The 13,544-nt window shown below is 42.3% G+C and overlaps 1 protein-coding gene across 1 annotated transcript; it reads left to right on the forward strand.

Moving 5' to 3' along the window:
- Positions 1-48: 48 nt before the first annotated feature.
- On the forward strand, positions 49-2,484 carry LOC9650183 (purple acid phosphatase 2). The gene is made up of 11 exons (XM_002971868.2): positions 49-174; positions 244-413; positions 462-662; positions 753-864; positions 923-1,146; positions 1,200-1,338; positions 1,391-1,611; positions 1,668-1,789; positions 1,854-2,009; positions 2,125-2,212; positions 2,264-2,484. Exons 1-10 carry the CDS (start codon positions 150-152, stop codon positions 2,177-2,179), a joined length of 1,425 nt encoding a protein of 474 aa, XP_002971914.2. The 5' UTR covers positions 49-149; the 3' UTR covers positions 2,180-2,212; positions 2,264-2,484.
- Positions 2,485-13,544: the final 11,060 nt, after the last annotated feature.

The raw sequence follows: 13,544 nt of genomic DNA on the forward strand, positions 1-13,544 counted from the left end.
GTGAACGAGTATTTTATATGAGCACGACATGCAAACGAATAGATGCGAATATGTGCCGCCTTGTTTGATCAATGTGTTGACTCATATAAAAGCTCCATCGCAGCGCCTGCCAGGACGCCCTGCGAAGGCGTGCGGGCGTGGAATCGGGCATGGCGATCAATGCTCTCGCCTCAGGTATGGCACAGTCTCTAGCGCCGATCAGTGCGACATTGCAGCGATCGATTCTTGAGCTATGCTTTGCAGGGCTGCCGCTGCTGCTTCTCACGCTCATCCTCCAGCTCCAGCTCCAATGCGGCTCCTCGGGAATCACAAGCCCTTACCGGCGGAGGCTCCAAGCCTCGGAGGATTTGCCCGTTGGCAGCGAATTTCTGCGACCTCCTGATCTAGCAGGCTGTGGAAATGCGCCAGAACAGGTTTTCTTTGCGATAACTCCTCGGTTGGATTAGAGCTTTGTGTTCCAGGTCCACATAACGCAAGGGAGTGTTACTGCGGATTCCATGATCGTTTCCTGGGTTACTCCGTCGCAACCTGGATCATTGGCTGTAACGTTTGGAAACGAGACCGCAAAGTACTCGAGGACGGCGACTGGAAACATCACAAGATATAAGTACGCGAACTACACATCTGGCTACATCCACCATGTGAAGCTCACTAATCTCGAGGTGTGTTTGATATGATCTACAGTTTTCTGGCCGACTCACTGTTGTGTTTGTATTTTTCCTTGTTTTTGGTTCTTTCTTCCTTGTCCAAAGTATGCTACGAAGTATTACTACAGACTCGGTGACGGAGAATGCGCTCGAGAATTCTGGTTCGTCACGCCACCGAAATCTGGCCCCGACGTTGCGTACACATTTGGCGTCATAGGTTTGTGTCGCTGTTTTCTATTATATCCTTTCGAAACCGACGATTGCTTCTGTCGCAGGAGATCTCGGACAGACGTATGACTCCCTCAACACCTTTCAGCACTACTTAAACAGCAGCGGACAGACTGTTCTCTACGTCGGAGACCTCTCGTACGCCGATCATTATCCCTTGGGCGACAATACTCGCTGGGACACTTGGGGTCGATTGGTGGAGCCGAGCACCGCGTATCAACCTTGGATCTGGACGGCAGGAAACCACGAGCTAGACTACCGTCCAGAATTTGTAAGCCCAGGTTATATAGCTTACAAGTTTCCGGCGGTGCTAACTTCTTCCAGAGCGAGGTGGTACCGTTCAAGCCGTATCTTCATCGCTATCAAACACCCCATCGTTCATCAAAGAGTACATCGCAGCTCTGGTATTCGATCAACAGGGCGTCAGCGCACATCATCGTGCTGTCTTCATACTCCGCATATGGTTTGCGAATGGTTTGCTGAACTAATGTTTCTTATAAGCAACGGTCGTGCAGGGAAATATACCCCGCAGTGGGCATGGCTGCAGAATGACCTCCAGAATATTAACAGGAAGAAAACCCCGTGGGTGATTGTTTTGATGCATTCCCCGTGGTACAACAGTAACATGTATCACTACATGGAGGGCGAAACGATGCGTGTGCAATTCGAAGCATGGCTTGTGCAATACAGAGTCGACATTGTGTTTGCCGGGCACGTTCATGCATACGAACGGAGTGTAAGTTTTGTTCTCTCTTTTCTTGCTTTCTCTTCTTAATGCTTTTGTGACCACAGCACCGCGTCTCTAATATCGAGTACAACGTTGTCAACGGCCAATGCTCTCCATCCCGCAACGAGTCTGCGCCTGTCTACATAACAGTCGGCGATGGAGGAAACATAGAAGGGCTCGCTGGAAAGTAGGTGGTTTTTTCTTAGTCTTCTCTTTCCGGCCCTGTGAGATTTATACGGACATTTTCCCAGCTTCACGCAACCGCAGCCAAACTACTCGGCATATCGCGAGGCGAGTTTTGGTCACGCAATGCTCGAGATCAAAAACAGGACGCATGCGTTCTACTATTGGCACCGTAACCAGGACGGAGAGGCTGTAAAAAGTGATTCGGCTTGGCTTACAAACAGGTACTTTGAATCTTGAAGTTTCTCGGCCTGCATTGTTGCATGCAAGTGTAAAGCCTGGATAATAGGACAAAAATTAGAGAAACAAATGTTCAGTTTCGCCCACGTGTGATTACAGGCATAATTATGTGAAAGAGAAGCGGTCGTTGCCAAGAAGAAGGCTGCCACTGTGAAGAAAGGGCGGGGACTTTAGTTTTTTTCTCAAGGCAAGAGAACTGCAACTTTTTTTTTTGGAAATTTCTGTTCTTAACTCTCAGATTGAGCCTTATTGAGGGATTCCATGCAAGCAAAAGCACCAACTAAACTACTTCCTCCCGAGTTTTGCAGCTTCAAGCTATTGGGAGAAGGTTTTGCGCACCACCTGCCTTTCAGATCCATTTTAAAGTACATCGAACAGCAACCTCCCAAATGGAGACCATAATAGCATGCCAAAAATAGATTGCAATACTGCTTAATTTAACCAACATTTTCTGGGCAATTACTAGTTTTACATATATTCCTTACATATAACAAAATATAAAAATTCTATTTAGTTCTCCAATTTTAAGATTAGTGGAAATATCATATAGGGCCAGGAAAGTGTTGGTTGTATTCCAGGCTTCCAAATTATGCAAGCTCTTTTTCTAAATAACTACAATACTCCCACTTCTCGACGAGATGAGATGGTAATAGTATAAACGATAACTGCATTTTTATAGTGTACACCATAATATAAATTAAGAACACAAAAAATTAAGGTGAGCCATCCATTCTTCATTGATGTCATGAAGTGGCCACTAGTATTTCCCAGATACGACCATGGCTGAGTGTGACCCATTTACCAAGCTCCCCATCCTTCTCTAGCTTCCTTGTGTACCAATGAAATCCTCTCATACCGTATTGGATACTTGGTGTAGTCCCAATAGCCAAATGGATCCTGGCTCACTGCTTGCTGACTCCAATGCATGGTGTCTAGGTTATAGAAGTGATCCTCTCCCTCAAAGCTCTGGTTGTACCCAAGATTGGACATAGCCAAAAGTCATGGATTCAATGACCCACTTTCCTGAATTGTACTGGAGAATATAAACAACTGACTCCCAAAACACTCTCCTACCTTAACAAGCTGTGACTCACTTGTTAATCTCCATGATACTGTACATATACTCCTCACACCCAACACCAAACAGTGATCAATGTTCTTTTTACAGTTATGAAAGCTGACCTTCTTAAATACTAATTAATTTATTTTGATATATTACAAGCTTCTCTTTTTAATATTATTTATCTGAATGTGTATATAATTAAATATTAAATATATCTTTAAAATAGTAATATATACATATGTATATATGTATGTATGTATTACCTATTTAGATCTTGACTAGTACTATTCCTAAGGACAATGCTACCAGATATTATGATCAAAATGAGGTGATCTGGGCCATTAGCCTGCCAATGGACTCGGTGGCTCCACAATGTAGATCGAGCTGATATATATAAACACTATTGCCAGTGACAGAAGAGCAAATTTTTAACAAAGAAAAATGAGATTTTAATAAAATGCCACTGAAGTTCTATAGAACTTTCTTCTACGTGTCCATCTATGTGAAAGTCGTTAAATTGTGACCTGTATGCATTAATAAATGGGGTCCTCCTTGACCGCCTAAGTTTTGGAGTCTTGCTCTAGACCCGCTTCTATGCCAGCCCACACCATATAAATAATGGGCTCGAGATCTATCAGTAACTTAGTAACCATGAAGTCGACGAACATGGCGCTAGCTCTCAATGTCTTACTTGTTGTGAATCTCATGATCATCATGTTGTTGCAAGGCTCTTATGCTCAGGACTCCTACTCGTGTGCGGGCTCTGCACTGTGCAGGGTCTCGCACAGAGCGACTGTGATGCTGCTCGCTGCCAGATTCAGCCTAGCAACCGCTACTTCACCGGCGGCAACAAAGGCTCCACTGGCGTCTGCTCCGGCCACTGTGGCCTCTTTGTCTCTGGCTCCAACTGCGACCTCAATGGCTCTGAGATGATCACTGCCTTTGACGAACTCCGTGCTCGTAACTGCGCCAAGTGTGGTGTCAAGACTTACAATGACGGCTGCCAGTTCAAGGCGGATTATGTCAGTGGTTGCTAAATCTTCTCAAAACAACTAGAAAGATATATATACGACGGTATGTCTGAGCTTGGAAGGCAAATGATTCTTCGGTCATTTCTTTGCTATCCGAAGTTCTAGACTCCCGTGGGTGTATCAGGCAAGAAAAGTGGAAAAAATAAACAGCAACAATTTGTTGCAAACCAAAGTGGAAAGATGAGCAATCAAGTAAGCGCTGGGAAATCTTGCAGTCTTAGTTTACAGTTTCTTTTCTCAGTAAGTGAGACTCCCAACCAGGTCGAGCCTACAAACTTAGTAACTTAAGATGAACAAACGAGGGATGTAGCTCCATATAGGAGCCGCAAGCTCGCAGGTCTGGATTCTGGACAGCTAAATATCACAACAAATAACATTCTATGATCAAATCAAAACTTAGAATGATGAGGAAGTGCATGCGCTGCCATCAGCGCATGTATAAACATACAGATGTTTTTCGCTAGTTTCCCAGGTGTCCATGAAGTTACACCTGTCGGCAGCGTCAACGTAGAATAGAGCGGAAACGAGCCCAACTCACAAACATCCACACAGACACACTCCTCCTTCGTAGGCGCTCTGGGATTTGTCCCCCAAAAGTTTCCACATATTTTTTCTTTCTCCCTATCGCGAGGTAGTATGGCGATGGGCCTTCGATCGGGTCGATGAGGAAGAATTGTTCATGGGCATATTCCTGCGACTCGATGTCCACAGCCTATGTGGATGCGAGTGGTGGTGCCGCTCCTGGTACTGCATTTCTTTCGCTCGTTTCTAGATTGCCTCAGGAAGTAGTGCATCCTTTCTCCGGCCGCCCGTTCGAGCCCACTTCTCTGCCTCTCGCTCAAGGTCTCTGGCTGTGGCCAATCTGCTCACAAACAGTTTGGAAGATGCTCTAGCATTGAGACGATGAATGTGGATCCTGAGACAGGGATTTATCGGATTGTAGTGCTCAACACGAAGGAGTTTTAGATTTGCAATGCAAAGAAAGATGCGAATCTTTGGAATCCATCTGACTGTCCACGTGGACGACATCCAGGGGCCCTGTATGAGTTCGTCTCTGCCAGGGATTTGGCTCACGCCAGGAGGATCCACGCGCGGATCCTGGAGACCAGCTACTGGCCGAATCGACACCTCTCCAACATGATCGTTACATGTATGGCAAATGCAGGGATGCGGAGGCCGTCTACACCGCGAATCCAGACCTCTTACAGGCATTCTCCGAGGCAGCGCAATTCGAGGCCTGCGCGGCCTTCTTCTTCCGCGGGATGCCACACAGGGACATTTTCTGGTGGAATTCGATCCTCCAGGCCTTTGCCCAGCAGGAGCTCATGGGCGATTCGCGGGAGATTTTCGAGAGAATGCTGTGCTGGAGCATCTTCTCCTTCACTACTATCGTCTCGGTGATCCCTTGACCACGCGATGCATTTCATCCCCAAGAAGAGCGCTGTGTCGTGTGCAGAATGGTCAGCAACACACTGCCCGAGCTTTGTACGATCAATCCCCGATAGTGACTTGGACCTTTCTGATAGCCGGATATGCCCAGAATGGGCATCTGGAGCAGGCGGTAGTGATGTTTGCTTTGATGCTTTTGATAAATCTCATCTCTTGCAATATAACGCTTTTTTGTTTCTTTGGTAACGTTTCTTTTCACAAGATCTAGAACTCTTTTCTAGAATGCCTTGTATAGATTCTTAATCTTGGACTTCTTTAATCTCAGGATATGCCCTCAATGGGTATCTAGAAGATGTGAAACACATCTTTTACACCGAAGATCCCGGTGCTTGGAACACATTTATAGGCGCGTACTCACAAAAGGAAAACTTAGTGTCGGCATCATTTGTCTTTAGGAATACTCCCCACAGAAATCTTTGCTCGTGGAATGCGCTTATGCCTCAAATGGCACTTTGACACCGCGAACCATCTCTTTGAAAGAATGCCAGGAAGAAGCGCTGTGACTTACACCGACCTGTTACTATGTGGCACAAATGGAAAGCTCGTCGAGTCGAAGCGGTTGTTTGATGAGATGGCCTCAGTCTCGTGGAATTCCATGCTCATGATGAATGCCTGGTTACCTGGTCATCACCACGGTAGGCTAGACGAGGCATTCCTCGTTCTTCCAGGCAGCCAGCTCCAGCGCCTGCCTGGCGCTGGTCCGCAGCACGCGCATCGACTTGCGCCTCGTTGAGATGCCTATACTAAAACCCCAAAACCCAGCAAAGAACGCCAAACCCTTGAAAATGTTGATGCGGCTGATAAGCGCGACTAGGAGTAGGAGCGGCATCCTCACAGCAAGCGCGAGCATCCGCAGCGAATGCAGGAAGCTCTCTCAGGTGAGCAAACCACCGACCCTAGAAGCCTACAAAGAGTTTGGAGAGTTTCTGTGGATGGTGATGCTCCGCCTAGACAACCGTATCCTCGGCCAAGCCTTTAAGGTGCTGGGCAACTCTGATCTTACCACCAACTGCCTCCAGGGGTATCTCCTGCATCACACGCTCCAAGTACACCAAAATTTTGGGCGGCCTTTCACTTTGAGAAGAAACATGCTTACCAGCTGCTGGTAAACTGCCTCAAGCACATTGATAAAGGTATAGCTTTGATCCTGCCTGGAGTTTCTATTTCATTTTCTCTGTGGCGTGCAGGATATGACAAGCGCAAGCCATTGTGGTCGTCCTTCGAGAAGCAGCAGCTCTACAGTGTCGATGTGCAAGTGCCTGGTAATAGATGTTGCACATGTGACTGTCACAGTCAAATTATGATGGCTACATTAGCAATTTGAAGTGATGTTGCCCTAGTACATGATTTTCATAATGGCATTGTGATGATGAAATCAATTTGAATGCTTTTCAAAACTGGCCCAACCGGTTGACCACTGTCAAACCTGCAATACTAAATTAAAATGTTGATGTGGCAATTATTTCCTCCTACCACTATTGCTAATATGTTAATTCTTGGTTTTAAGGTCTTGAGCAGAATGGGAGAGTAGCAGTTGAACAACTTGGAGATTGTGTTTTCCACCCAAGCCTCTAAAACCAATTGAAAATTGGGGCATTGGTCTTTAAATGAATTGTTGGTTCTAAATGAAGCAAAGAAGCATGATTTCTTCTTACAACAATAAGGCAGCATTGAGGAGAGGCATAAGACTGCAAGCGTTCGTTGGCAACAAGTCTCTGAGTAAGTTTTGGATTTTTTAGACTTCCAGTAATTCATTGATTTTGCAGCTATTGTTTGACACATGGTGTCAACCATTTGCCTATGCAATGCCAATCTTGTTAGGAGTATATTTACAAAGAGTTCAACAAAATCATGTTCTTACTAGCAGAAGCAGTTACTAGAACATGACAATAGAACAACATCGTGAAATTGATTTACCACCAAAGTTCAATGATCAACTCTATGTAGTGATGGATGAGTAGCTTCAAGATTGTTGAACTGTGAATTCACAAGGACAAACTCAAGAATCAATGTCTTCACCACCTACATCCCAACAATCACCATTACCGACATCAAGAGCTTCACGACAACAATCACCATCACCTCCATGTGGAGAATCAGAGCTTAAAGGTATGTTTTGTAGTTTTTGTTCATAATCATTTATGGCAATGATAGGAAACAATAACAATCTTGAAAAGCATAGTTCAGGCTAGTTGAGGAAGAAGTTTTGCACACAACTTGCAGAACAACTTGCAGGAGCATTGTGTGACAACAATGTAAGCCTCATTGATACAATGGAAGATAGCTAGAAGGAAATTTATCATCATAATCTGAAGAAGAAAGAATTCATGGAGCATACTCTAGCTGTGGATAGCCAAATGGTGAAGAGTGTGGATCAAGTAACTCAAGTCTTGTTTGCAATTGTTGATTCTTTGATAAGTCAATTCATTTTTTAATTCATGAACTTCACTTTTGTAGTTTACGGCATTGCTAATTACTATCTCCAAAGCAACAAGAGAGATGATGAATTGATGAAGACGTGATGATTTACCTAATTGACAATTCTAGGCCCAACATTCCCACCTCGCATTGCCACTGCCAATGATTCCATCGATTTAGAAAGAGCATTCTTGTTGGAAGGACATGAGTGTTCGCGAAAAGCTGTTTGTATCAATTGTCTGGCAATAGAAATATGCATGGCTCAAAGCTAGATTGAAAGGAAAGAAAGAACTTTGCAAGAGTAAGTACTAAGAATGCCACATTGTAGAATGACAATCTTTGCCTATGGTTGATTGAATCCCCTCTCAGCGACCACTGCTCAGGTACTGCCTATAAGCTTGGCAGTGCTGTGGGGATCTGAGATGAGAATTTTCCCAAGGAACAAAGAGAAGAAACTATGTACTGGAAGTAAAGATTGCTATATACCTTCTACTACTGATAGAAACTTTAGGCTTGACTTGTAATTTGCCAAAAACTCTGCTGGTTTCCTAGGTGAAAGTGTGCTAGGCTTGCCTACCACTATCACTGAGCTCACTTCTTTAAGAATGGAGTTTCCAAGAAAATTGAACACATTAAGTCCAGAGTTTTCTGAAAAGGAACGAGACCATAAGAAAACAAGTGAAAAAAAAGAAGGCATTTGGAAAGCTTACTAGACACTACAATATCCAACATTAACTTACAATCTTGAGCAGTATGCACCTCAACCTGTTTATAGTCTTCCTCCAGCTTGTCTATGGCTCCTCCACCCATGAAGAATTCCCAGGAAAAATCCTAGAGACAAAAGGTGCCACAATTGTGATACAAAAAGTCTTCAGCTCCAGCAGTGTTGTCAATAGAAGCATTCAACTTTTACTTTGTCATCTTCATGGATGGTATGTGAGAGAAGGTTTGGATTGCTTAAAAGTCATTAGAGGATTTTTAGGAAGCTAGTTGAAGTTGAGACCATCACTCAGCTAACAGTTGCCATACAAACAACTTGCATTTTGCATAACTTCATTATTGGTATAGGTGATATAGGGGAAATAGACATTGAGTTTGAGCCAGTGACTAATCCACCATAAGGCCAACAACCGAAGCCTCATGTTACCTCTACGGAGTTTAGAAACATTCTCATTACTTATGTAGTAGACTTAAAACAAATCCACTTGAAACTCATGAATTTGTTTATTTTAGCGTGCCAAACTCAAGTTTTATTTTCTAGGGTTTCAACTACAACACCCACATTTCTAGCCTGTGCAGCTTCATGCCGCTTAAGGCGCTGCATGGCAAGCTGCACAGTCACCTTGCAGCACTCAAGAATGAGCTCATCAAAAGGGATGTCAACAATTTCGAGAGATTCTTGAGTTGCTGCTCGACACCTCTTATGTGGTTTCCAAGGTAAGATCAAGTGGAGCGAGTCTTTTTATTTCAATTCCTAGCTTGCTTGCAGATCAAGAAGCTCTTGCTGGAGCTCAAGGAAAATAGCCTCAATTCAGTTCCATTTGCACCTGGAAATGGTATAACTAACCATGGAAGCTTGTAGTATCCTGAGTCTCCAATGATGTACTCCCAAAACTGGTATTAGCCTCTTTAGACTGCTGATTTGTTAAGAATCTCACCTAACTCTCTTATGTAGAATGAACTCTTCCTCAAAATGGTTATGTCATTGCAACTCCCTGGAACTCCAACTTGAATATCTAGGAACCTTGCTTCACTGTCCACAATAGCTTGCATGACAATTGAGTAATCCTTGTCCTTGTTGTAATAATCACTTGCAAAAGCATTTCCAGGAAGTTGAACTTCAAAATGCGTGCAGTCAATTGCACCACAGCAATTTGGGAAGCCATGAAGACTCTCAAAATCTGTTTTTACTGTTGACGGATCTACTAGCCACACAGAAAATTATCCTAGATGTTGGAATGTTGCGTCGGAGAACTTCTAACAATACTTCTGGATAGTTGCTTTAGAAACACCAAAATGCTTTGCCAAATTAACAAAATAATCACCTAAAGCTAATCTCCATAAAGCAATGGCAACTTGGTTACCAATAGGAAGATATCTAAATGGAATGTTTCTTAAACTTGGAGGTGGTGCTATCTGCGTTTATAGAGCAACAAGTTCACAGATTGTCAAGAACTACTCCTCAGAAATTCTAAAAAACCCTCTCCACCTTGTTGGATATTGCATTCTAACCTCATCCACCTAATGACAAAACCAATGAAGAGAACTTGGTTTGATATAGAAATCTCCTTCTTGAAAGAGGTTCAGTTGCAACCAACTCCCAACTACTGCCAAACACATGTGATGATACACTAACACTGATTGTTGTTGAAGAGCAGCTTCAAGCCTTTCATTCTCAAGATCTTCTTTGAAACACTTTCTAGATCTTCTATAAGCAACAACCAACTAATCAATTGCAATAGCAGCCGTAGCAACCACAAAAACCATAGCTGTTGCCTTGTTCATCCCACATGAACCCTAATGATGTGGCATTAATCAATGACAAATCAGCACTGACTCAATAGTAACTTAATATGGATGATGGTTACATGTACAGTGCCACTGTCATTTTATCACCATCACTACACAGAAAATGACGGTGATAGTCACATGTGCAGTGTCTCTAAGTCAGCTGCAAACAATGTTATCTCATTGTTTTTCTCTTGCATACTACTGTACAGGTCTCTCATTGCTGGATCAAGTGCACGTTAAAAAACATGGATGGGGTGTGCTTGTTTCCACGGAGATGGACATTTACTGCTCCGAGAAGCTTGCTGTCCCTCCTCACATCAATGTTGACGGTTTAATAGCTAATCTCCAGAGTGAGATTCTCACCATTCACCTTCCCAAGGGGGTCACTGCACTCGAAGGGACAGCTTCAACAGTGCCAATTGTGGACTGTGTTGAGGCCGAGCTGGACATGAGTATTTTGTGTCCAAAGCAACTATTGTAGATGACAAGCATCACACATTCTTCATGTTGAAGTTCCAGGTTATGTCCCTGGAACTTCAGGGACATTCACGTTTTCTCATGTCGCAAGAGGAAGTGATTGTAAACAATACAGGGCCGGAACTCGTCATTAAGACCACTGCCAACATCTTCCATCAAACAAAGTTTAAGCTTCCCTCCAGTGCTAACATGAAGCAGGCGAGAGCGTCCCTCCAGAATGGCTTGCTTACCATTCGCATTCCCAAGAGTGCAATGGCCACTCGGGAGCTGGACACGAGTTTTTCTTTTTACCTCTACTAATTTCATTTCCTTCTCTGCTGCAGCCACGAGCAAACGTCTCGAGGCAACTATTGCAAGCATCACCACGTTCTTCGTGTCGAAGTTCCAGGTATGTCCCTGGAAACTTTCAGGTTTTCTCAATAGCTTTTGCTTTGCGACCATGCAGGCTTGTCACAAGAGGTGAGAGGAAGTGATTGTGCCACAGAAGGAAGTTTAAGCTTCCCAGCTTTATTGCAACAGCTTTAGAGCTCGCTGGTTATATTCAGGGCTGATAAGAGTCTAGTTTATTGTCCGTCTCTCTACATTTAAAGCCAGAATATCCTAAATTATTCAGGCATATTCTAAATATCACTGTTTAGTAATAATCACACTTTTAATAGCCATCATAAATATAAGGGCATTAGTTGGTGCGCTGTAGAAAAATAATTGCAATTTGGTCCTAATGTTCTATAGGGACTAATACAAAACTTTGGGCATAATGCCCCTCACTCTTGGCTGCACTGAAAATGGTGTCCAGTGGATGCCACTTCCAGTGGACCCTATCATCCCTAGCCATGCTGAAAAGCCATCAACTGCACCATGCTTGAAGTCTCTAGTTTGCGTTTGTCCTTCAGAATGGAGTAGCTGCTGCCAACATTAGTCACTGCTATACCGCTAACAAGGGAGGAAAGAAAACTCTAGATTCATTTCTCTAATGCAAAACTCCCAAATCTTTTTCATGATCCACACTTTATATTTTGTTAGGTGTTTTATAGGATTTATTGATGCTTGCCATATGATCACTGGGCATTGTCCACCTATGGCTTTTTTAGAGGAATTTTGTGGAGTGGAAACGTGATTAAGGAGTTAATGATGATTTTTCAGCCTCTTTTTGGGCCATTATGAAGTTGTTATGTCCAAAGCTAGTGGCTAGTAGCTCACCATCTTGAGAAAGAGAGAGGAGAGGGATTTCCTTTAACTTTTAATTTTATATTTTCAAAGAAGTAAGATTTAAAGAAAGAATATTGCAAAATTAGAAAAGAAAACTTAAGTTAAAATCACTCCACACTCTATGCTCTAATGTTTTGTGTCATGAAGAGCTCCTCTTTATATAGTCCTTAAATCATATTCTATATTTTGTTATTGATATTATAAAGTATTAGTGTAGGAAAGGTGGTAAATTTAAATGACCATTGTTGAATGCATATGTTATATAAAAAAATATTTTTGAATGGTGGCATAAATCTTGGAAAGTTTGGAGGGTATGCTTAAATGTGAGAGTTATATAATAAATCATTTTATAAAGATGATCAAAGATAAAGTTTGTGATAGAGTAGGGTGGATAGGTAATAAGACAAATATAAAATATATAAAGGAAATAGTAATTTGGTTTGAATTAATTTTTACTTTGACTTCAAATATTAGGTTATTGAGAAATGTGGTTAAGTGATAGCAATAGAGATATTGTAACACACCTAACTTTGGAGCAAAACTTTTTATGCTACGAAACAAGGTCAAAATGCATTTAATATCCCCTAATATGCATTTATCCTTATATCTAGCTTTTGCATGCAAAATAAATGTTAGATGGTATTTGGCACAATTTTGACATATCAATGGCCTTATGCGAAGAGGAAGGCACCCTACCAATTAGAGCAACATAGAAATTAAGTTTAAACCTAAGCCAGACATAAAATAAAAACTAACATAGCCCAACTTAAGCCAAACAAATAGCTCAAGTGGTCAACCATACTTCCAACTATTATCCCTATTATATTTTTAGAATCCTTTACAGCTCCACCCCCTAATATGAATGCATGTTTTGTGCTTTCACCATAATTTCAGGATATAAGCTTGAAAACTTATTAAATATAAAATAGTGTTAAATTCCAAATCAAGATGCAAGAACAACACCATAGTGTTTTAAGACACTCTCTACCTATGCCTCTTGGACAGATCTAAATACTTACTATAAATATCACGTGAAATTGAAATAGGACTAGCACATAGAACATGATAATAAGGGTGTTTGGCAGATATAGTAAGTTATTATGTAGCTTAAAGTTCCATTAGATGAAATATGTTTTCATTCCCAATGTTCCAAAGGGATTAATATAAAAACTTCACATGCTACCCACTCATAAAGCTATCGTTTATAAAGCTATCTAATGGAACTCTAATATATGACACAAATATGTATTCTTATTGTAGGAGAGGTTGTCCATTGTGCCATATCCAAGTCAATGTCTCCCCTCAAGTGAATCTCAAGATCCCACTTAGGAGGTATCATCTTTAGCAAATCCCATCATCCA

Source organism: Selaginella moellendorffii, unplaced genomic scaffold, assembly GCF_000143415.4.
Source record: "Selaginella moellendorffii unplaced genomic scaffold, v1.0 SELMOscaffold_18, whole genome shotgun sequence".
NCBI classification, from domain to species: domain Eukaryota; kingdom Viridiplantae; phylum Streptophyta; class Lycopodiopsida; order Selaginellales; family Selaginellaceae; genus Selaginella; species Selaginella moellendorffii.